The sequence below is a fragment of the Convolutriloba macropyga genome, chromosome 1, assembly GCF_964194025.1.
Source record: "Convolutriloba macropyga chromosome 1, txConMacr16.3, whole genome shotgun sequence".
Lineage (NCBI taxonomy): Eukaryota > Metazoa > Xenacoelomorpha > Acoela > Convolutidae > Convolutriloba > Convolutriloba macropyga.
In genome coordinates this window covers 29,735,600-29,761,918 of record NC_134468.1, presented here as the reverse complement: position 1 = coordinate 29,761,918, position 26,319 = coordinate 29,735,600, and the positions used below count along the sequence as shown (strand labels likewise).

The 26,319-nt window shown below is 36.2% G+C and overlaps 1 protein-coding gene across 3 annotated transcripts in view; it reads left to right on the top strand.

Annotated features, from left to right (window-relative positions):
* The window catches only part of LOC142348093 (calretinin-like), a 53,697-nt gene that overhangs the window by 4,675 nt on the left and 22,703 nt on the right, over positions 1 to 26,319 (top strand). The window contains exons 1-4 of one of the 3 annotated variants that reach the window (XM_075399273.1): positions 955 to 1,087; positions 1,888 to 2,508; positions 8,554 to 8,624; positions 9,409 to 9,498. In XM_075399273.1, coding sequence (XP_075255388.1) covers positions 2,373 to 2,508; positions 8,554 to 8,624; positions 9,409 to 9,498 — 297 coding nt within the window. In that variant the 5' untranslated portion in view covers positions 955 to 1,087; positions 1,888 to 2,372. Of the gene's footprint in view, positions 1 to 954; positions 1,088 to 1,534; positions 2,509 to 2,555; positions 2,664 to 8,553; positions 8,625 to 9,408; positions 9,499 to 26,319 lie in introns of those variants that run through there. The other 2 variants (XM_075399260.1, XM_075399265.1) reach the window with 2 other exon arrangements.

Sequence of the window (26,319 nt, the reverse complement as noted above, 5' to 3'; positions counted from 1 at the left end):
ATTTGATCTTCTTTTCATCTACTTATTCAATTTGTTACCGCAGTTTATGGAAAATTTGTACAACTCAAACGTTTGCGTTGTTCATATCTGACCTAGTTTTGATTCGTTGAGCTTTCTTATACATTCGTATTCATTTAAATAAACCGTGTAAAGGTTGATAACATTGAAACAAGGTAAAACGTTTGAAGGTGATTTCATGTTTTTTTCTCGGTGATTATTTTGGTGCCTTTATTTAATTACCCTCTTTGGTGTTCTAATGGCGCTTAATAAGAGTGGAAGCGCTGTTTTTCAGTTTAATTACCCCCTACATTCACGGAAGTGATGAAATGTCTCAAGTTGGTCAAAAGGGTTTCTATTTGGGTCTTTTAAAAACCTTTTTTTAAACTTAGTTAAACACTATTTTATCTGTTTAATCCAATCGGTTTGTGGACATACGAAACTCCAAAGCATATTCTATTTGCAAAATTAGGGCAAAATTATCCCCAGTCTATTTCGGGAGAATGGCGAGATAACAGGAAAAAATAATTAAATATACAGGGGGTATGAAAAGTGAAAAATATATTCCCTCCCTCGCTTGAGCAGTTTTTAAACCATCTACATTAAGTACCTCACTATACATGCACGTACAGACCCCTAACCTCTATATTTGCCTTTTTATACAAATATGACGGACCTGGCACCGAATGAAAGTGAGGGGAAGTCGGGGAGGGGGGGGGGGGGGTGATAACACGCTTGCTCGCTTAGAGTTAATCTTAGAACACAATTACGTTCGGCGCCCTTGTTGTAAATTGTCATTAGCTCACCCCACAAAAACTAGAGGCAGAAGCAGACACCCCTGCCACCGCTCCCACCCTCCCTTGACAAAAGGTGCGCGGTCCCCTTGAGGCTGTAATTTATTCAGAAGTGATCCATTTTCGATTTGGAGAGGCCTCTTAATGCCGTGTATCATCATAGTACACTGTAATAATACACGCAGTACACTTTTTTACTCTCTCAAAGGCAGTAGAGTGGAGATTATGTCGATACGCTCCAATGGCCAATAAACCATTTTTAGTCTATGCCAACACTTTCGCTCACTAAACCGAAAGTGATTCCAGACAAAAACCAGATCTTTGGTGCAGCAAAAAATAAGACTTTTTTAAATCGTGTAATCTGTTTTTCGAAGGTTTTTTGTCTTCACCACTCATGCATTTATACTTGAAAAAGTGGAATTTTATTGCCGGAATCGCTATGTTCCTAAAAAGGTTTTTTTTTTAAAAAATAGTTAATAATAGGACGTTTTTTAATAGATTCCAGGAAAAATATGCTGTGAGCAAGCATTTTTTCAAAAAGTTTTCTTAAAAGTACTAAAAAATTTAGTGCTTCCCTTTAAGAATAATTTTCTCAAGAAACTTTATGCACCGATTGCAGTTACAGAATTTGACGCATCGGTTAAATTTTAGCTGCTTGAGCGTACGCTCTTCGGTTGAGCGGCTTGTTTGTTTGTTTGTTTGTTCATTGTTGCGGTATATCCATGATAATACACAACTAGATCAGGTGGTGTTCTCTAGATTACTGCAGTATAAGAGGAGTATCAATAGACATTTTCACAGCCAGCTTACCAATATTTCCGCATCTTAATTCTTGTCATTACGTCCCTCAATTCTTCTTGCCGCAAATTTTATCATCCGCATGGCATGCTACACAAACAAATAAACAAACAAACAAACAAGAATAAAAGATTTGCTCAACATTTCACTTTTGGCTGGACTTTTTCGATGCAGCTTTTCCTTTACTTTAGAAATTTATTGGGCAAGCTTTTTAATGTTGATAAAAATTTTGCAGATTGCACAAGGGTTTTTGCGGACTAATAAAAAGATTACTTTTTCTCTTTTATCGCACTCAAAGTTTGAACACATTCCATTTATTTGTGCAGTGAATTTAATTCAGTTTATACCGAAGCGCTTTTAGCTCATTCATAAAATCATTGCATTGTCCTTATTTTATTTATTTTTTCCACGTCCACGTCAACAATTGTGTCGCCTTGTTATGCAAATTTTATCGCCACAATCAAAAACCATTTTGCATTTTATTTTGTTCATGCGTTTCTATAATACCATCACTGCGTGAAAGTTTCGATTGTTTTTTGCTCTGCTTCTTACCTCAAAACTGTCCGCTAATTGCTTCCCATATTTCAAGTTGTTTCTTTTCAACTCTGCTCGTTATCTGCAAAACACTGTTTATTTATCCATTTATTTACCTGTTTCGTTCTAATCTATTTGCTAGCTCAAGCATTCTCCCGTCGAATGTTTCAATGGCGTTTGTAAACTGAAAAACAAGTTAACAAATAATAAATTAATGCCACTATCTCGGTTGTGCTAATTGAGTTCGAAATGAACCGTTTGTGGAAGAGAAAAAGGAAAACAGACAGCAAGTCAAAATCAGACAAAAATGGAAATGGGCCATCTGACTACCTTCTGTTGACATGCCACGAGTTTTCCTTAATTTGGCAACAATTTGACAGAGACCGTAAGTTTGTTTATTTGGTTACAAACGTTCGTGTGAAATCATTTCAGGCGGCATGAAGGGGAAGAAAAGCGAGAGTTTCATGGAGGAATTCAAGTCCAAGTCAGAGCTGACCTCTGCCGAGTTTTGGAGGATTTGGAATAAGTTTGACGCTGATGGTTGGTTAAAGCATTTTGTTTACAGAAAACTCTAATCCGGGTCCGGGTTTCGTTGCCGATTAATGTCAGAACACCGGTGCATCTTCGCAAGAATTCGGGAAAACTGCGCTGAACTATTCTTAGAAAAATTTAACGTATATTCACCACAATTTTTATTCTAACGCTGAAAACAGGTTAAACCACGACCCTGGGTTTAAAGGTCATGGTTTCTAGATTAAGCTCCAGATAGAATATCGCCAAAATTTCGGAACAATTTGATCATAATTTAATACAAAACAAATTCTGATGGTTTATATATTAAAAGTTACGAAGCACTGACGGGTATTATTGTTCCGACCCCTCTTGCGGGGAAGGAACTATATACTCATCTTGGTTTTTTTGTTTGGACAATTTTGACCGATCAATTTATTCATCGTAGAGAGTTCTGAGCGGTATCATGAAAAAGCCCGCCCAGCGTAGAATATGGAATTAAAAAGATTTTCTTTTAATTTCTTTTTCTAAATACAATTATCATGGTTAAAATTTTTGTGAACATTAGACTGATTTGCGTTCTAGTTTGATTTAATTTTTTTGGCTAACATTTTGGCTAAATGTTTCAAAACTTAGGCTTCTTCATCAAAAGTTGCCCGAAATAAGTTTCTTTAGTCCGCTTTGATTAATTTTGCCGGAAGTACACAATCAAAAACAACTAACACAATCTTTTTAAACTACAAAGGGAACTAGTACTACTTTCACATCCGTTTAGAGCAGTCGGAAAGCAAATGTTTGCCATTTTTTGCTAACTTTACTCCATGATTATCAAAAGCAGATCAACTAATTTTGATCTTTTAACTAACAAATTATTTAGATCTAAAACATTCGAAACAATTGACAGTTTGTAATACAAAAAACAATAGCCAGGCTGGTTTTGGTCCAATTTTGGACTGTTACAGTCCAAAAATAAATCCCATTGAAATCCGTTTTTTTTAATTTGATATTTTAATGTTAATTGAAGAACAGAACATTTCAAATCAAAGCTCACTGTTGATAGGTCCAATTGGCTTCCTAAGCAATTCCAAATCTTTGTATCTAGTTTATTTACTCGAAATGTTTCGATCTTAACGACATCTAAAAGTGTTTGATTTTCAAATAAACAATGGCTTATTGAAACTTGCCACTATTTTTCTTTTAATTTTGTCATTTTGTAGCTTATTGTCAGCAAAGAAAGAATGTTTTTTCTTCCTCTCCTTTCTACTGAAATATAAATTGATAGTTTTTTGCGGTTTTACGCTTTAAGTTATGGTTTTCTGCCGTTGATACTACTAGATTTCTCATTTTAATTTTGATTTTTACGCATTGGCCCGTTTTTCACGTTTTCTCTCGTTTTTTCACATTATCTCTTTATTGACAGTTCAGTTATTACATTATTGACGTTCAAAACAAAACACAATTGAACATACAAAATTTTTCAAAGGGATAGATTATGGTTTTAACGGCGTCGACGAATTAACGGCTCGTACAACTTATTTGAATTTTTTCACATTTGTTTTCAACTGTCGTTTTTACTTTGTCTTTTTAGTCGAGAGAATTTTCCTGGATAATGACACCTCTAATTGGTTTTTTATGGAGGAATAAATGAGCCAATTTTCTGTTTTGAGCAGATAGCTGATGGCTTTCATGACTTTGAAAACAGTTGTTATCAAAAACAAAGACTTTTTAACTCTACATTTTTGTTCTTTTTTGTCAATTTGTTACCTAGTCTCGTTAATTACAGGTCACATGTGTCAATTTTCTCCTCGAGGAAAATTGCCAATGAACAATATCTAAGATTATAAAAGAATTCGTTTTGAATTTACTGTCTTCGACACGGGTTTTACGCAAACAGAAGTCAACAAATTTTTGATTATTGTTTATATTTGACGTTCTTTTTGTAGACGTAAGACATTTTCTGAACAACTACAGATCTCAAGCGCTTCCATTGGAAAAACAAACGAACCTACTTAATTATTTTTTTGTAGCTAATGGCCTTCGTCTCTTTAAAATTAATTGTTTTCGGAAAATACAAAACTATTAATTAATTTGGCTGTTTTTCTCTTTTTTTGTCTACTGTTTCGGATTCTCATTAATAAGAGGTCGCATATCACATTTTTGGCGTTGCTCTAATATAGGCTAGTTTTCTTGTAACTCGTTTTTTGGTTCTTTTTTGTCTAATTGTTTACGAGTGTTATTATGAAGTAGTCCCATATCTTTTGTAAAGAAGTAAAAGTTATTTTGTTTGGTTTCATTTTTATCTGACGCTATTTTGACTTCGGAATAATTTTTTTTGAAAAATGGACAAAAACTTTGGATGTATTTAATGTTTGTTGTTGTTGTTAGTGTTGTTTGATTTTGTTGTTCCTTTTGACTTGCTTGTTTAATAATGGCTGATCTCAATCTAATGCAGCATTTACTCTATTGAGCTATTTGCGTTGCAAGAGATCTTTTTGTTCATAAACATTTTTTTTCTGAAAAATACTTTTCCTCATTTGGTAGACATTTATGTCAAAATTGTGGATGGGCGGGGTCGGAACTTTATGTGCAAACGCACGTTACCGAGCCTCCTTGTTAATTTTCCTTTTTGATTTCTTTTTCTCATTGGATCACACTTTGTTTGTTACGTCTATTTGCTATCACCTCAACATCAAGACAAAACAAAGTTTTCTAATTGATTTCAACCACTTTCTAATTGAAATAAAGTTGACTTTCTCTTATATGCATATCACAAAAATTATTACAACGTTGATCATGAATTGTACCAATGTTCGGTTTTGGAAATTTTTTCAATTTTACTTGTTTAGACGTACATAACATTTTAAAATCAGATAAAGATGCATCGCTATAGGAAACTGCAAAAACAACAAGGAATCATCTCGTATTTGACTTATTTACTCCTTTTTAAAAATGAAATATACACTTTTTTAAATTGAGTTTGCCAAATGTTTTGTTTTCTGATAGCCACAAGAAGTAGACGGTTAGTACCATAAAGTTGATTTTTCGAAACTCATGAGCAATTTTTTGAACACGATCGAAGATTTGGAAAAATTAGAAGATTGCAATTAAAATCCAGAACACTATTAGGTGAAAAAGTTCAGAAAACAACATCAATAATATTTTTTGTCAAAGCAGACATTGAAAACCATGCAAAAAATGAACATCAAACGTTTTCAGAATAAAATTTTCTCATGATTTATTTTAAAACTCAAGTTGAAAATTCGGAGATAGAATTTTGAGTTTAAAGAATTTCAGCTCAAACAATAGCAAACTTGGAAATAAAAAAAAACAAAATGTTTTTTTTTGAGAAAAACCCATATTGAGTTTTCAGCTTTTGCGTGTTTTTTGCTTCTCTGCATCCTCAAAAGAATAGTTAAATCACTAGCGCTCACTTGAGAACTAGAATGCAGATTAGTATTGAGAGTATTTTCCTCTGTGTGTCTAAAACATGGTAGTTTTATGGTAAAACATCGTAAAACATGGTATTAATTATTGTTTTCTTTGGTAGTACTTACAGGATCCCAATTACAAAAGTAGATATCCATAGATTGGCAATGCAAATAGAAGTCAGTGATTCATTATATCTTCAGGGAAACTAAAATGAAAAGACACGAAGTTGACGAAAAATATTTTAAAAAATTAGTAGCAAGCTCCGTTAATTTGCTGCAGTAATTGCTGATCAAGAGGTGTAAACAGGACATGGTAAGAAAACTACAAACTTAACTAATTTTCGAATTGTAAAATGTATTTTTCTTAGAATTATTTTGCCATCTGAATTCACAACTAACAGATAATTGAATTGAAACTTTAGGTAGGGAGAAAACATTTTTTCAAAATCTGCACCCCAATAAATCAAATTGTTTGTTGGACAATTTGTTTTAGCATTTTCTCCTTTCTGAAAACTGCTTTACTTTCATTAAAAATCGATTGTCTCTCACTGTTGAAAAAAAGTTGTCGGTGGACTGGATAGATGTTGGGAAACTGCGTAATTGGACAATACAATAATTACCACTTTCTCAAAATATATCAAAAACAAACTTCAAATTAAAAGCAAATTTTGTAATACAAGAATTTTTTCTCTGATAAGATTCGACGATTAGATTTTTCGACAAATCATAGGATAATATGAGCACAGATGAGTTTTTCTTCACTTCTATTTATATAAGCCACCTATATTGAGGTAATCATAGGCGAAAAAAATCTTCTTACTTTTTGTTTGCCTTCGAAGTGGAAATTAGGCCGAAAATATGCAAAATATAGACAATTCAAAAAATTTTTGGATTGAACAAATGTTCAAAAACCTCATTACAGAAAAATCCAAATTTTTTAAAGCTCTACAAATTTTACTGACTGCTTGAGGAAATATTTTGATATATAAAAAAATTTTAGGCTGAGTTTCTACGAGGAACTCTTCCAAAATTTTTAACTATTACATTTGTTTTAAAGTTGAGTTGAAGTGTGACAAAAAATTCCAACATTGACGCCAATATTTTCAATAAGGCATGAAATTCAATATGATAGCGAGAAAACTAAAAATCATCAAAAGAAATTAATTTGACAGGAGAGATTTACTTGTAATTGGTTTACATTTTATTGCATCGAGCAGCCAAGCACTAGAAAAACTTAATTTAATGAATAATATACACCCCCTTACTAAATTGAGCCGGAACCTCTTTGCATAGAAGATTAAACGAATGTGTGATAGTTTGTAATGTTTTGACTTTTTTAGTGTTAATTAGGCCTTATGTTCGTTTGTGGGTCGTTAAATTACCGAATTAACTCTATTGAGAAAACTATTGTTGTACTTCGTGATTGCATTGGAATGATACGATTTGGTGATCAAAGCATTGCTTTAGACTCTTTTTTTTTGTCTCAGAAATTTGCACTTTAACTTAATATATTTCCAGTTAACCTTACCAACTTAAAAAAAAACATTTATATATGTTTTTTGTACGCAATGATGAGTTCCTTATAATTTAAATTACTAGAACCGTGTTGCGACATTCCCGTCTCTCGTTTCCGGCCAGCATTAAAGGAAACGAAACATCAAGGTAAATAAGAAATTGGAAAAATTATTATGTTTTATGCGTTTATAGACGTAATGATCTAAGCTTTTTAAAAAAAATGACCCAATGTTTATCTATATGTAAAAAAAACGTGGTTTGCAAATTTTGGTTCATATTTTTGGGCTTCAGAATATCCAAACTTGAGCAGGAAAACTCCTTTTTTCTACCGCGACCATTATCTTAATTTAGGAAATTTTTTGTTCTGCTATTTGTGTTGAAATTTCAGTTTAAAGCAATTTTGAGGCTTTCAACCACAGATTTCAGGTCGACTATTCATTCTTGCAAAAACTTCGTTAAGTGGTGCACTAATTTTTTGACTAAGAAATTGTTATTTGTTGAACTAATTGTAATTGTAGAAACCCTTTCAAACTTTAATGATTTCAGATTTATCGCATTGCACACGCAACGTTTGGGCTATTGATTAGGTGATATAAACTATAGTATAAAGTTCTGAAAAAACCGAGGTCGGTCAATGTGCGGTTTGAAACAACGGTGGTCGACCAATTTTGAGTATGAAAAAAATCATGGAACAGACTTTGAGTTAACCAAGGTGACTATAGTGGTGTCCTGAATCATGACCTCGATTATGTAGGGAAGTATCTCCTCCCATCATCTAAGACTTTTTGCAGAGTTGACCTCTATAAATATAACTGCATCAATTTTAATACCCTCATAAGGACTCAATAATTGAAATTTGACCCCTTTTCGTGGGGTTGCACAAGTCTTAATGGTCATTTTCACTGGATAACTTTTCCTGTTGTTTCTTCTTCAGCCGTCAACATATGTTACTAGCTAATTAGTCTGACATCTTTTAGGCACTGGGTATCTGGAGGGAGATGAAATCAAATCCTTCTTCAAAGAACTCATCACCTCTGGCAATGACAGGGTAAGGGAGTCTACCCAGTATCTGTTTCCCTAAACAAACATATCCTGTTTCTGATTCCTCTTGGCTTAATTAACATGTCATTACGCAATCTGAGACGGGCTAGGCTTTGTACAGTATTTTGAGCTGTTATCGCTTCGAAAGAAGTCCCGATCTAACTCTTGAAATTTAGACAATGCAGATATTAGGTTTGAATTGTAACAAACTTAGCAGGATTTTTTAATCTTCATGAACTGACAAAGAATGAGCTATTCTAGTATGTGATAATTTTTAAACCTAACTATAATTGGTTAGTCCCATTTATATTTTATGAATGTTCTTAAAATGGCCTGGAGAAGGAGGTCAGTTTGGTCTGAGATGATTTCTCATCAGGGGTAATTTTGGTCTGGGACCTCAACCTTGGAAACAATCAGCGCTATTTTCCAGCGCAATGAACAACTGATTTCAGCAACTGTCAACAAATTGGCTAAAAAAAACTCTAATAATGTCGATGTCTTAAAAGATTAACTTATTTCAGTGCATGATCAGAGATCAACCCAGACTAAACTGACCTCTGATCAAACCTTTTCCAGACCATTGTCCAGGCCTTCGTTCGCTCGATCTCTAATGGCAGACTGTGTAACACGAGCGCACGATGCTCATGTGTGCGCTCGAAATTGGTTTGATCAGAGATCGCTTCGGGCTGGGACCAAAAGCTGGGTTCCCAGTCTACGCAGTGCCATTTTTGTTAGGGCTTATTACAATTGTAGTGTTTTTAAATAAATATAGATTGGGTGGTTTAATTTAGGCGATTTCCCAAGAAGCATTGAACGAAATGATCAGGACATACATGGACGCCTATGACGTAGATGGGGACGGCAAAATCTCCATCAGTGAGGTCAGTCTATGCTAACATACACTCTTCAATTACACTCAGAACAAATAAATAACCTTTATTGTTCATTTGTTCACACTTTCGCTAAAACAGCTTTATTCCATCATATCTACCAACTTTGAGCAAACCTTGCTTGCGTATATAATGCTTTCGCTTCTATTACAGTGCGTTTTTTTGTTAAAACTTTTAACTTTTGTTAAATTTTTTTGTTAAAACTGAAAAACTTTTTGTTAAAAAATCAGTTAATGGTCATTCACTCTTTATGGTTGAGGACATCGTTATGCGCACTTTGCGTTTTTGGTTGAAGTCAATTTTGGGCGCCAGATTTTTAAGGCGTATTATCTTATTGTATCAGACGTTTCACTAATTAAATTGGCGTCAAAGCGATAAACCAACAATTTTTCCACCAAAATTTCCTTTTCTTGTACAGATTATCCTCTTAAATCGTATTTTGAAAAAATTTTTGTATTGTGAAGCTTCAAAATGAAAATTGTCCAATTACTTATTGTTTTGGAGTCAAATGTTGTATCATCAACGGTATTGATGCCCTTTCTCCAATTGTTCCGACCCCTTTTGTGGGTGGAGCAACTATCTCAAATGGGTTTTTTCAGTCAATTTTTACCGATCTATATATTCATCGTAGAGAGTTGTGAGTGGTATCATTTAAAAGCCCGTCCAGCGTAGAATATGGAACCAAAAAGATTTTTTTGTATATACTTTTCTAGAGCGAGTTATCGTGGTTTAAGTTTTTGTGAAAATTGGACCGATTTGCGGTATTTTTATTCACATTTTCCGGAATTTTTGCCTAAAACTTAATCAATGATGCTAAACTTTTAAAAATTGTTATCAATCAAACTTTTGATTTTATTGCTACAGACATAAAAGTATTGTTGACTGTTTTGATTTAATTTTTTTGGCTACAAATTTTGTTAAAGTTTCAAAATGCAGCCTTTTTTGTCAAAAATTGCCCGAATTAAGCTTCTTTAGTTTACTTTGATTGCATTTGACGGACGTACACACCCAAAAACAAGTGACATAATCTCTAGCTGAACTAATATGGGAGCAAGTCTTTCTAACACGTCCCTTGAGAGTAGTGTGGAATTAAAATTTTGTTCTTTTTAGCTAAATTTTCTTTTTGATTATCAAAAAAGCAGCATTTGTTTGCGGTCTTTTAACTAAAAAATTAGAACAGAAGAGTTCAAATCAACGCCCAATGTTCAGAGGTCCAAATGGTTTCCTAAGCAGCACCAAATTAATGTGTCTACGTTTTTCACCTGAACGATTGAAGTCGTTTTGACTTTTAAAAATGTTTGATTTTTAAATAAACAAAGGCTTATTGAAGTTGCCAATATTTTTTTCTTATTTGGTCAACTTATAGGTTAGTGTCAGCAACGAAAAAAATGTTGATCTTACTGTTTTTTCAACTGAATTAAAGTTTAATCGTTTTTGCGATTTTAAGCGTTAAGTCATGGCTTTCTATGCTACTAGATATTCTGGCTTTGATACTATTAGATATCACAATTTTATTTTGGTTTTCAGCCATTGGCCCACTTTTCACGTTTTTGTTTCTCGTTTTGTCACAATTTCACATTGATGACAGCTCACATTTTACTTTATTAGCATTCAAAGAAGGCATAATTGAACACAAAAACTTCATAAAAGGCATAAACTTTGTTTTAATGGCTTTGGTACCCCTTTCTCGAAGAATTTAATTGAATTTTTTACATTTGTCTTGAACGGTCGTATTACTTAGTCTTTTAAACGCATTAAATATCTTGGATAGGGACAGGTCTCTTTGGCTTTTTAAGGAGGAATAAATGAGCCTCTATTCTGATTTGAGTAGAAGCCTGATTGCTTTCTCGACTTTGAAAACAATTGTTTTCAAATATAAAAAAAAACTGTTTAAACTTCGCTTTTTTGTTTTTTGTCTATTTGTTACTAAGTCTTTTCAACTACCGGTCACTTATGACATTTTTTGTCGAAGGAAGGTGCAAGTGTACAAAAGTTATTGTTTTTAATGCAATCGTCATGATTTTGAAAAAAATATTACTTAATTTCGCCACTTTTCTCTTTTTTTGTTGACTTGTTACCCATTATCATTAATAAGATATCGCATAGCACATTATTGAAATTTGCAGAAGGCTCAGTTTAACATATTTTAAGGGCAAAAAATGATTTCACAGCTTCGACAGCGTTTTCTAGCAAGTCTTAATTGAATTTCTGTACGTTGTTCCTATTTGTTGTTCTTTTTGTCCTACTATAGAGGAATATGTGACCATAAACATTCGTCGTGTTTTCGATTGCTATCTTTTGGCTTTAATTAATTTGAAATTAATTGTTTTTAAAAATTTAGGTCAACTTTTTAACGCTGCCGTTTTTTTGTTCTCTTTTGTCTGTTTGTTTCCGAGCCTTATTATGGAGTAGTCCCGTATCTTTCTTTTGAAGTACAAGTTATGTTGTTTAGTTTCAGTTTCATGTGACGTTATTTTGACTTTGTTCATAAGATTTTTTTTAAAAATGGACATGAAGTTTTGCATGTAATTATTGTTTGTAGTTATTGTTGTTTGATTTTGGTGTACGTCTTGACTTGTTTCCCTAATAACGGCTGTTGTGACAATTGTTTTTACTCTACTGAGTTGTTCGCGCTGGAGGCGATCTTTTAGTTCATCCATATTATTTCTTAAAAATACTTGAATTTTTGGGAGTTTCCTATCTGTTCTTCATTTGGTAGACATTTATTCCAAAAATGCCGATGAGCAGGTGCGGAACTTTATGTGCAAACACACATTACCAAGCCTCCTTGTTGGGTTTCATATTCTTTCGGATTGGTCATAAAACTACCATTATTTTATCGGAAGCCAGCACACGACACGCCAACCACAAGGAGTCCTCGAAATCAGTTATGAAATATTGATTTTTCTAGCCCTCAGATTACTGAAGCGAAGAAGGTCTTTTTCAAATCATGGAAAAGAAATTTCGATTTTTAGATTTTTTGCTCTATAAACATTTTTTGTACAATTTTCAGGCAAAGTTTGATCGCCGCCTGTCATTCCAAGTTTTCGCTTCAAATCTCCAATTTTTTCAATTTTGAAATTGATTGAATTTTTCTGTTTTTGTTCAGGTTTGAACCGAAAATTTGACGGTAATCAAACGCTTCACTGCCAGTTTTACACCTGTAGCACAATTTCAACAGTAATACAGAACAAAAAAAATCGTTAAATGACGTCACGGGCAGAGCGTCCGTTTTCTTGTCCGTTTATGCACGATAAAGCAGATCACTTTTACGATTTCTAGTGTCGCCGTAATTTTGTGTTTCGCTTTGTTTTTTTCACTCACTTCATATTCCTGCGGCATCAAAGCTCTAAGAATATTTGTTGTGACAAAATGAATTATCAGCCGCAAAATAACCATCCAGGCCCATATATTGAGAGGTCCTTAACTTCAAGTTTTGAGATTTTTCTAACTTCAAAATCTATAATGATTTTTTTCCTAGTCTATAGAAGCCAAATCAAAATTGAACTATTTATTGTTCCGACCCGGCTTTAGGGGGGAAGAACTATATACTCGAATGGGTTTTTTTGTTCAGACAATTTTGGCCGATCGATATATTCATCGTAGAGAGTTGAGAATGGTATCATTAGAAAGCTTGTCCAGCGTAGAAAATGGAATTAAAAAGTTTTTTTTGGATTTTTGTTATAAACAGGGTGTTATCCAGGACTTTTGGAACAATAGAGTGAATTCCGTTGATTTTATTCACATTATCCGGAAATTTTGACTAAAATTTTGCTAATGTTGCTAAAATTTGTTAATTTTTTTTAAGAAAGTGCTGTTGGTTTTATTTTTGAAGAAGAAACAATCGGCCATTTTTAATAATTTTTTTTCAAAAATTCTCGCTAAATATTCCATAATTCAGACTTTATCATCAAAAACAGCATGAAATAAGTTTCTTTAGTCAACTTTGATTAAATTTGCAGGAAGTGCACACCCGAACACTGCTAACTCAGTCTTTGCAGACTCAAAAGGAGGCTATTTCTACTTCATATTCCGTTGCGAGTGTTCCATAATAAAAACTTTGCCGTTTTTTGCTAACTTTACTCGTTGACTATCAAAAAAGCAGCATTCAATTTTGATTTTTTAACTGATAAAATATCTATAAGATATGAAAAATGAAGTGCTCTTAATGGATGAACATCATTAGCAGAGCTGGTTTTGGACCAATCTTGGACTGTTACAATCCAAATAAAATTGGATTGTAATCAGGCGATCTTTTTATGAAAAAAAATTGATCTTTTTTATAATTAAATTAAATAACAGAACATTTCAAGTCAAAGCTCACTAGTCATAGGTCCAACTCACTTCCTAATTAGCTTCAAATTATTGTTTCCAGTTTTTTTTCTAAAAACCTATGGTCGTTTTGTTTTTAAAAATTTTTTTTTCAAATAAATATTGTCTTTCTGAATTTTGTCTCCTTTTTTCTCGTAATGTGGTCAAGTTATAGCTCAGTGTCAGCAATAAAAGAAAGCTTCTTCTTTCTATTGAATTCGAAATCAACCTTTATTTCAATTTTACACCCTTAGTTATCTGGCTTTGATACTACTAGTTTTTTTCAGGTATTTGCCCTTTTTCATGTTTTCTACTTTTGTCACATTATCACGTTATTGACAGTTCATATATCACATTATTGGCGTTCAAAATAAGGCAATTCGATAATAATAAAGTCTTTAAGGATATGGACTCTGGTTTAAACGGCTTTGACAATATTTTCTCGAAGAAATTAGTTGAATTTTTTAAATTTTTTTCTAAATTGGTTGAACAACTTGCGCAAAAACACATTACCAAGCCTCCTATATATATATATATATATATATATATATGTATATATATATATATATATATATATATATATATAAATATATATATATATATATATATGAATATATATATATATATATATACAAATATATACGTATCGCGTCAGATTTATTCATATATATATATATATATATATATATGTATATATAAATATTTATATATATATATATATATATATATATATATATTTATATATATATACATATATATATATATATATATATATATATATACGTGTATATATATATATATATATATATATATATATATATACACAAGGAGGCTCGGTAATGTGTGTTCGCACATGATGTTTCGATCCCGCCGATCCACCTTTTGATTTAACAGTCGACCAAATGAGAAAGAGAATGAAAAGCCAAAAAAATCAAATATCTTTCAACAAATAATTCAGTGAAAAAATAATTCTGGATTAGGGAGCTGATGAGATTTGCCATCAATGAGATTACTGGACAAAACACACAAAAACGAGTAATAGCAGATATTAATTTCGACCAAATATCAAATGACTATATTCAAACAAAACAGAAAATAACCAGATGAAAATGCAATACGATAAAACGCGATCTAAACAAATCAGCTTGTACTTCATTAGATGTAAATTGGATAAGATATAAGACCTCTCAATAATCCGAATCGGCGACAAGCCGACAAAGAAGAGCAAAAAACAAAGTTCAATATTTCGTTTCCCTTTTTGAAAACTGCCTATTTCAAATTGATTGAAACCTCTTCGTATCAACTGGGCTCGCTAGGAAATCTAAATTAAACCTCAATGGAATCAATTGAGAATTTCCGTTATCCGTAATATGTCGGATGACTGCAAAAATAAAAGCAAAAACGAAGCAAAAACAATTTAATTTAACAAGAACACGGTGCAGCAACCACCGTTGAAGCCACAGGCTATTCATGTTGTTACCCAGTAAATAGATTTATATTGAGTGATGCATCAATTAATTTTTCCTAACCAATCAGATTCAAGTATTTAAATTAGCATATAAATCGTTCCAATATACGTATAAAGCTCAGAAAAAGTTCGTTCAGCATAATTTTAATTAATCCTAATCATAAAGCCTGTCAAATGAGACAAAATTCGGCTTTATATTTTTCGACTTTTGGATTCATTTTCACGAAATGGTGGCTGACATTGAAGCGATTCGTTATCAGACAAAATACCGGCCAAATGAGCATCAAAAATCGCCGTCTAAAAATCCACTTGTTGCTTTGATCGTTACCAATTTTAACGCGTTATTATTGGTTGCTTTGTCGATGTTATAACACGTTGATTTTATGCTTGATCTTGATGAATTGAAACCTTATCGGTAGACTGTTTGTATTATCAGCTACATTATGGTGCTGCTCTAAACGAACACAAGGGATCTTAAGCGTTTTCTGGGAAAAAAATTACATCAAGCCGTATATGAACGGAGACCATTCTGTGTTTGTTAAACGTGTTCAATTCAAGCTGCATGATAGTTACGTAAACCCCAAAAGTTTTTGTCAGTCGGCCTGCTTATGAGATAGCACAAACTAGTTGAGATGATTTTGCGATTCAGATCAAGTTGAACTTTGTTGATTCCCAGGAAAAACCAGAGACATTTTATCATCTGTTGATTTCATTTTCAGAGCATCTGATATAAATCAAAGTAAAAAGCTTCTAATCTTGGAGCACTATGATGAGATCCTATTCTATGAACCATCTCAAACTTTGGTGGATGCAGCTTTGCTGTTAGCGAAATTCCTGTCGACGGCGGTACACAAACACGATGATGGGGAAAGGTTGAGGGATACGTTCAAGACCAAACAAGCACATTTGGAGCAACTGAAACAGGAACTGGCCAAATATGAGACTCCTCTGGCGTAGAAGATTTTGGCCGAAAGATACTCACAGCTTTCAGGACACAAACTAAATACTTTGAATGTTGCCAAGTCAATTGTGTGAATCTTTTTGCGTAAGAAGTTGATTTGGCGTCATGATCCGGACATTATCTTCTGAAAAACTTGCACAAGGACTTTTATCAAAACTGGAGACCAAACCAAAACATTTTAAAACTAACTTCGTTATTGCATTGAACTTAATTTTTGAATTTAGACGGCAAAGACCCAACCCCCGACAAAATTTTTCACATTTTTTTCCTGACATTCCAAAAACTGCTATATTACCCGAGACTCAAGAAGGTTAGTAAGCTAAATTTCAAATGATCGGTAACCATTAACCTACACTAGCGTAAATTTTGTGCCGGAAAACATCGATTTTGGAAATTTTTGTCAAATTTTATGAAAATGAAAAAAATGGTCTAATATAGTTTATATACCAAAGAGAAATCTGGGATATAGAGAAAATTAGAAAGAATAATGCTAAAATGTTCAATTTTGAAAGATTTTGTTCATTTTTGAGTTAGTTCAAAAAAAAAAATTTAGAAAATCAAAGCCAAATATTTATAAACCTTATTTTTGAGCCTAAAACCTTTCAATTCACTGGACTACCGTTCCGTATTCAAGAATTTGCAAGAAATTGACCGAAATAGGAAAAAATTGGACAAAAATTGTGAGTTGTTGACAAATTTGTCAAAACTATTTCATTTTCAACTTGATGATACAGAAAAAGTGTGAAAAAATTCACAATCTCTGGCCTAAAAAACAATGGATTGCCATTTTTTTTCTAATCGCTCGATTCAATGACGTACCGTCTGCGTTTTTTTCGTCCTTTAACTTCTCTTGTCTCCGTGTTCCTTTTATTTTAAATAACGACTCTCTCCGTAAACTTCGCGTTTCATTTTTGTATCCCATTGTTTCGTTTTTTTTTGTTTTTTTTTAGCGTTCAACGTCGTATTTCCCCGCTTCATTAATACCTTCGAAGTAGTATGTTGTCGTATGTGATGAAGTTGATTTTGCTAGTATGCTGGTTTGTTCTTTTGGTCTTGTAGTTTTCTAGAGTGTGACTTAGTTGATTCACTAGTTACGACTGGATTGTCTTTTGACTTTCCCATTTTACTACTTTACTGGCTCCCATATTGTATTATAAGAAATTTTACTGCTGTAAGTTTGTGTGTATATTTATGATATTTCGTTGGTTTGATCTTCTTTGCTTCTAAAGTGGGGCTTAAGATTTATCTGGAGTTTCGGCTAGATTACGTTTTGACATTTCCAGCTGTCACAGTCTACAAATACACTATTGCAAGTTATTTAAATTTTGCTGTATTTTGTTTGATATTGCTTGTATGCTCGACGTTGCCGTTCAGTCCATCCACTATCCACCCCTCGCTGTCTTGAGTTGTCCGACAATACCGCTCTGTCTGTTTTTCCCCGTTTTGTTGTGCATCATTTGCCCAGCGTTTCCGTCCCGTCCGTTTTAGTGCCCGTTTTTTCACTGCGTTCTCGCTTGGTGTGTTCCGTTTCCAGTTTCGTACTGCGTCGTTCACCCGTCGTTTCCGCCCCGTCCGCGGTGATTCCGGTTCCGTCATGCCCCGTCCACTTGACCCTCTCTCGCTGGTCGCATGTCGTCATGTGAAATTCTGACCTTGCGTAAAAGCACGTTAGACGGTCTCTCACTATCGCTACTTACTTTCGCCGAGTATTTTTTTTCGGTAACTTCTTTCCTGCTCTTCGGCGTCTTGATTTCCAAGTCGTTATCATTTGGGTTATGTATAACTCTCATTCCACATGTTTGGTTGGAAGTTACTCTATTTTGAGAAATTATCCATTCCAAGATCATGGCCGAACATCAGAGAAATTGAAAAAGAACTATTACGCAAGATCTAATCCAGAATCCAGAGTTGCACAAAATCCACAGGGACATCATAAAGACCATTGATCGGCAAGACAGGAGGGTTGAAGTTGAACGCTTGGTTCCTCAGTTGAAAATGTTTTCCGTAAACTGGTGCTGAAGACTGAAGAACTATTTGACTTCGCCAGTAAAACCGAGAACGCTGATTCAATTTATCTTGTCCTTGAGCAATGGTTGGAGGATGTAACTAACAACAATGATAAATTCTTGCTTACAGCTAGAAGCTATGCTGAGTCATTTGTTGACCGATACACCGTATGCGAGGGCGTTAATCCTCAAAGCAAGGCTAAGAAAAGTTCGTGCCTAATTACGTCAACAATGTCTAGCAAGCGTTAAATTGACTTTCTCATAGCAAGACTAAGACGCGGAGAAGCTGAAAAGCAAGAACAAGCTACCATGCGCCTTGCTAAGCAACAACACGAAATTGTCATGAGGAAAAAAGAGCTTGAAATACAAGTGCAGCAGATGGCACTTCAAGAATTGGAGGAGGACCACCGCCAGGGAGTTGCCGCAGCTTAATTAGATGAGGCCGAATTAAGTGAGAACCCTTGTTTGTTGGGTCATCACTCAATTGAACTAGTTTTACTTCACTTGTTCATCACTCAAATGAACTAAATTTTTTTCTCTTCTTGGTTCAGCAACCGCTGACCATCCCGTTCAAGGTGCTGGTAACCTAAATCACCTTGAAATGTTATCTCAGTATACACAGTCAGTAGTTGCAATTTCTATTGCTCCCAGGCCACCTACTCATGTTATGGCACCATCAAACTCCTACATTTTTGGTACCTGATTTGTCATCAAACCCACAGGCTAATCAAATCAATCCGCTGTACACATGAGAACAAAAAGCTCCTGAATGCCTGGTCAGCTGCATCTGCCCTCCCTCCTTTTGTGCAACAACAGAATCCACCTCAATTTAAGATTCCACACAAAAACAACTCTATTAACCATCCCCAGCATATTTTCCCTCCACCTCCAAACCCACTCGTGAACCCGCCACCGTTATGCCGCCTAAACAATTATTTATTCCTCAGCATCCCGTGATCTCGTCGTCTATTCCAGCGAGCTTAACATTGGATTTACACGTCCACAAAAATCCACAGCAGAACACTTCCCATTCACCTCAAGCCCGCCTGGTACCGTGCCCTACCGCAGCAAAACCTCTTATTAACTGTAGCCTCGATTTAAACTTGTGGCGTTTTCCTCAAAATAACCCCCCCCCCAAAAGTAAATCAGGCGCTAAATAATGCAGCCTTTTTCAGCAACATCCGACCGACCCTAACCCAAGCAACGCTAACCCCGCCATCAGTCATCGAATCTTATAATTAACTCCAACACAAATTGACACCAACCACGCAAAAACCTGTAGCATCCCCGTTAACCCCTTCAGTAGAACTACTAACATCGCGCCACCTTTTGTCACGCCCGCTATACCTCAAATATTTGGGAATCCCCTTCAGTGGCACGAATGGTATGGTCAATTTAAAAGCTCAACTGACTCTCAGTTTCTAACTGATGATGTATAACTAACAAACCATATATCCCTCGTAACCGGTAAAGCAAAAACAGCTATTGCTGAGTTCGCCGACGGAAGCGCAATGTACAAAGACGCACTGAGGACCTTGGAACTTAAATTTGGCCAACGAAAGTTGGTCGTAAGTGCCCATTTGGACAAACGTAGCAGCTTTTCAACATTGAAGATGCACAATAGTGATAACATCATTAATTATTGAGGGTGCATTTCAAATCTTGTCGGGGTCTTTAAATCGCTCTCATAAGATTCGGACTTCAAGAGTGCTGTGCTTCTCAACACTGCTATAGAGAAGCTACCGTTCATTATGAAGGAGTCATGGTCACTCTTCACTGTCAAAAAGCATTGGGTGAAACCTACTGTTCTGAATTTTGACAACTAGTTGAAGGTGAACGCCAACAATAACGGTTTAATGTAGAATACCATTATTTAAAGCAAAACTGAGGATACAATCAAACCAGTAGACAAGACAAAAGTTGCATCAAAGGCATTTGCTGCAAATACACAACAAAAGAGTCTTCAGGAGCCGCAACTGAGCGCTTCGTCATCTATCTCATGCTGCATTGTATGAAAAGACTCGGCTGTAGTAGTGTCGTGTATTTAAGAAAAAGTCTTTCAGGCAGCGGGACAAGGTTGTGAACTAAGCAAAGCTCTGTTTCTCTTAATTCCGTGATGAACACATCAATGCCCAAGTCAGCTCCCAACAGCTCGCAAAACACCTTACTTCAAAGAGCTTTAAGGGTTTATCCAGCTAAAACCTCAATTAACAACTTTAATAATTCGAAGTCAATTGTAGGTTGTTGTAAATCATCTACCGGTCAACAGACAGCAAGCAAAACGAGCACTTTGTCTGCTGTCACGGATATTTTGAGTCACGGATGTTTTGAGTAAAAGCACGTTAGACGCTCTCTCACTATCGTTATTTACCTTCGCCGAGTAATTTTTTACTCGGTAACTTCTTTCCTGCTCTTCGGCGTCTTGATTTCCAAGTCGTTATCATTTGGGTTGTCTATAACTCTCATTTCACGTGTTTGGTTGGAAGATACTCTACTTTGAGAAATTAGCCATTCCAAGATCATGGCCCAACAGCAGAGAAATTGAAAGGAACTATTACGCAAGATCTAATCCAGAATCCAGAGTTGCATAACATCCACAGGGACATCACAAAGACCATTGATCGGCAAGACAGGAGGTTGAAGTTGAACGCTTGGTTCCTAAGTTAAAAGATGTTTTCCGTAAACTGGTGCTGAAGAATGAAAAACTATTTGACTTCGCCAGTAAAACCGAGAACGCTGATTCAATTTATCTTGTCCTTGAGCAATGGTTGGATGATGTAACTAACAACAATGATAAATTCTTGCTTACAGCTAGAAGCTATGCTGACTCAGTTGTTGACCGATACACCGTATGTGAGGGCGTTAACACTCAAAGCAAGGCTAAGAAAAGTTCGTGCCTAATTACGTCAACAATGTCTAGCGAGCGTTAACTTGACTTTCTCATAGCAAGACTGAGACGCGAAGAGGCTGCAAAGCATGAACAAGCTACCATGCGCCTTTCTAATCAAAAACATGAAATTGGCATGCGGAAAAAAGAGCTTGAAATACAAGTGCAGCAGATGGCACTTCAAGAATTGGAGGAGGACCACCGCCAGGGAGTTGCCGCATCTTAATTAGATGAGGCCGAATTAAGGGAGAACCCTTGTTTGTTTGGTCATCACTCAATTTAAATAATTTTACTTCACTTGTTCATCACTCAAATGAACTAAATTTTTTTTCTCGTCTTGGTTCAGCAACCGCTGACCATCCCGTTCAAGATACTGCTCTTGGCAATCCTCCAGAAAACTCAAGTATTGTCGCTGGTAACCTAAATCACTTTGAAATGTTATCTCAGTATACACGGTCAGGAATTGCAATTTCTATTGCTCCCTGACCACCGACTCATGTTATGGCATCATTAAACTCCTACATTTTTGGTACCTGATTTATCAACAAACCCACAGGCTAATCAATTCAATCCGTTGTACACATGAGAACAAAAAGCTCTTGTATGCCTGGTCGGCTGCATCTGCCCCACCTCCTTTTGCACAACAACAGAGTCCACCTCAATTTAAGATTCCACACAAAAAAACCACTCTCTTAACCATCCGCAGCATATTTTTCCTCCACCTCCAAACCCACTCGTGAACCCGCCACCGTAATGCTGCCTAAACAATTATTTAATTCTCAGCATCCCGTGATCTCGTCGTCTATTCCAGCCAGCTTAACATTGTATTTACACGTCCACAACAATCCACAGCAGAACACTTCCCATTCACCTCAAGCCCGCCTGGTACCGTGCCCTACTGCAGCAAAACCTCTTCTTAACTGTAGCCTCGATTTAAATTTGTGGCGTTTTCCTCAAAATAACCCCCCAAAGTAAATCAGGCGATGAATAATGCAGCCTTTTTCAGCAACTTCCGACCGACCCTAACCCAAGCAACGCTAACCCCGCCATCAGTCATCGAATCTTACAATTAACTCCAGAACAAATTGACACCAACCACGCAAAAACCTGTAGCATCCCTGTTAACACCTTCAGTAGAACTACTAACATCGCGCCACCTTTTGTCACGCCCGTTTTAATTCCAATATTTGGGAATCCCCTTCAGTGGCACGAATGGTATGGTCAATTTAAAAGCGCAACTGACTCTCAGTTTCTAACTGATGATGTATAACTAACAAACCATATATCCCTCGTAACCGGTAAAGCAAAAACAGCTATTGCTGAGTTCGCCGACGGAAGCGCAATGTACAAAGACGCACTGAGGACCTTGGAACCTAAATTTGGCCAACCAAAGTTGGTCGTAAGTGCCCATTTGGACAAACGTAGCAGCTTTTCAACATTGAAGATGCACAATAGTGATAACATCATTAACTATTGAGGGTGCTTTTCAAGTCTTGTCGGGGTCTTTAAATCGCTCTCATATGACTCGGATTTAAAGAGTGCTGTGCTTCCCAACACTGCCGTATAGAAGTTACCGCCCATTATGATGGAGTCATGGTCACTCTTCGCTGTCAAAACGCATTGTGTGAAACCTACTGTTCTGAATTTTGACAACTAGTTGAAGGTGAACGCCAACAATAACGGTTTAATGTAGAATACCATGATTTAAAGCAAAACTGAGGATACAATCAAACCAGTAGACAAGACAAAAGTTGGATCAAAGGCATTTGCTGCAAATACACAACAAAAGAGTCTTCAGGAGTCGCAACTGAGCGCTTCGTCATCTATCTCATGCTGCATTGTATGCAAAGACAGTCATCGGCTGTAGTAGTGTCGTGTTTTTAAGAAAAAGTCTTTCAGGCAGCTGGAAAAGGTTGTGACGTAAGCAAAGCTCTGTTTCTCTTAATTGCGTGATGAATACATCAATGCCCAAGTCAGCTCCCAACAGCTCCCAAAACATCTTACTTCACGGAGCTTTAAGGTTTTTTCCAGCTAAAACCTCAATTAACAACTTTAATAATTCGAAGTCAATTGTAGGTTGTCGTAAATCATCTACCGGTCAACAGACACCAATCAGAACGAGCACTTTTTCTTCTGTCACGGATGTTTTGAGATTGCAACTAACCTTTGAGGTTACAGAATTGCAACTAACTAATTTTTCTGGAACTAATACAACAGTGGGTCCACCATCTGCCCGTCCCAGATCCAGTAAAATATAGCTATGGAGACTTTGATATAATAATTGAACAGGATGTCTACCATGCCATCCTCCCGTTGAATTACTTTTCAGCCAACCATACTTTGGGTTCTAAGTGGCTCAATCCGGTCAAGTTCAAGTTTGGTCTCACCGTGTTTCGAAGCAAATATTGAAGAAAATTTTGAACTTGCTTGTCAAGTTATATCATGGTACGGCATTGAATCATACGGCGCGTACAAGCAAGTTGCCCACGATCCGCAGCCAATGCTCGCACGCATGAAATACTTGAAACAACAAATTTTTATAATGACCAAAGATACGATATCGGTATGTGATTGGCTGATGACCACATCCAGCTCACACATAACTATTTTAGTTACTGGTGCAAACTATATCTCCCGAGAAGCGGCTATCGAGAGACACAAAATTAAAAGATGTTTACTCCAAATCCCATCTGTGAAGACGATGAAAATGGTTATTTTATCACAGTTCCTGACGCTCTCATGGTCGATCAGTGGTCGGATAAAGAGAGGTACCTACCACATCATCCCGTAATGAACCCCAACAATCCGGAGAAAGTGCGTAGTGTACTAAATAGTGCAGCGAAGTTCCACGGTAATTCTTTGAACAAATCGTTACTCACTGGCCCCGACTTGCTCCGGAAATTAATCCTGAACTACTCAGGTTTCATCTCCATCAATTTGCCGTGTCCACAAATATCGAGGGTATGCTCCTCCAAGTTGGTCTCCCAGACCGTGACCAGCCATCACTACGTTTTTGTGGCGGCAGGACCCCATAACAAATGTAGTGTTCCGTTTGTTGCGGGGATACACGCGTCATAATTTTGAAGTTAAAGACTCGCCCACTTGCGCTAACTATGATTTGCAACGCACGGCCCGAGACAACATAGGTCAGTACCCGAAGCAACTAAAGCACTCGTTTTGGACGCTTCTATTTGGACACTTCTAAAAAAGCTTCTGTTTGGACGTTTACCTAGATGCGGTGGAGTCCCTTGAGTGTGCTCTCAATAGATCGAAGAAATTGGTGCACCTTCCACATCTAGGTAAGTTCAAGCTTACTAAGTTTGTGAGCAATGTACCTGATCAAATTGATAGGTCAGCGCAGTCCACCGAACCAAATGTATTCGCGTCATCCAAGGAGGAATCTTCGCATGTGCTTGGTTTGAAATGGGATCACAACAAGGATACCCTGGTTTACAGTCGAGGCACCTCAAGTTTAGTAACTAAGTCTTTTACACAAAACTTGGTACTGAGCCTAGTGTCTAAAGTATTTGTTCGCATCGGTCTAGTGGCACCATTTACCGTTAGTGCTTCATTGGTACTAAAGCACACCAGGTGTGTCCGCGGGCAGCATCAGGATGAGGAGCTACCGGAAGACACTGTAGAAACGTTCCTCGAATGGAGCGCAGAACTACCCAAGCTTGCGCAGATCACTATGCCGAGGAACCATTTTTTGAGAAACCTGGAACACCACAAACTACAAAGTTTTCAGTGCCGTTCCATTTCTCCAAGATCGAGTAACTACATCGAGTGTACCCCAAACAGAACTTGAGTTTGTTCTGGGTAACACTCTTCAACTCATCATGGCTCACCTCCCAGTAGAAAGACTCGCATGCCAGTCTCGTCCCATCACAGTCGCCGGGGTTGACTATTTCGGCCCATTTTATGTTACTTTGCGTAGGACTACCGAGAAAAGGTGGGTTTTCCTTTTCACATGCTTAACTACTTGTGCCGTTTATGTTGAAATCGTTCCATCTATGAACGCCAGTTCGTGCGCAATGGGAGAGCAGTGGTTTGTCTCCCGTCGGGGTACACCGTTAGTTATTTGGTCAGACAATGGTACCAAATTCGTCGGCGTGGAAGAAAGCTACGCGAGAATATCGAAAATTGGAATACTATCAACACTGCAGCGGAACTTGCCCAAAAAAGCCTTAAGTGGAGATTCAAACCGCCCAGCGCGCCACACCAAAGTAGCATATGGGAAAAACTAGTAGGTAGTTTAAAACAAATACCTAACACTATCGTTGGTACTCTTTGCCTCAAGGACGAAGTTTTGAACACTACATTTTGTCTCGCGGAATACGCATCCAATGCACTCCAGCTAACTTTTTATACTTGATGACCAAGCAAACACAATTCCGTCAATCGTTTGCGTTGACCAATTCAATCAACATAAGCGTTACGCCCGCGCATAGTCTTACGCTAACGCTATTTGGTCTTGTTGGATCAAAGAGTACGTCCCAACACTGAACCAACGTTCTAATTGGCCGACTTTTACCGAACAACACCTGAAAACCTGCGACTTGGTCTGGGCAGTTGAAGAGACTAACCCAGGGGGTTACTACCTTTCTGCTCGTATCACTGAATTGCGTTGCGGTTCAGACAGCGTTTCACGCTCCTCCGTAGTGCGCTCGTCTACCAGATCGCTCTTCGGCCCGCTTGTAAAATTAGTAACTATTCTTCCTACAGTTTCTGGGCCGGAGGATGTTACTAAGTAAAAAGATTTACAGCGAATTATTTACCAAAAGGCGTCCTTTCTCTAAGCCAATCAGAATCAAGTATTTAAATTAGCACATAAATTATTCAATCTATATATAAAGCTCTAAAAGGTTTCGTTGAACATATTTTCAAGTAATCCTAATCAAAAAACCTATCAAATAAGACAAAATTCAGCTCTATATTTTTCGGGTTTTTTTGTGTTCAAGGGTAAAAATGGGTGACTGGAATTGAACTCATTCGTTATCGGAAAAAACAAAATTGCCGTCTAAAAACCACTTGTTGCTATGATTGTTAGGAATACTAATGCGCTATGATAGGTTGCTTTGTCGATGTTTTAACTCGTTGACTTTATGCTTAATTTTGATGAATTGAGACCTTTTTGTTAGACTGTTTTACTTCTCCACTACATTATGATTGGGATAGA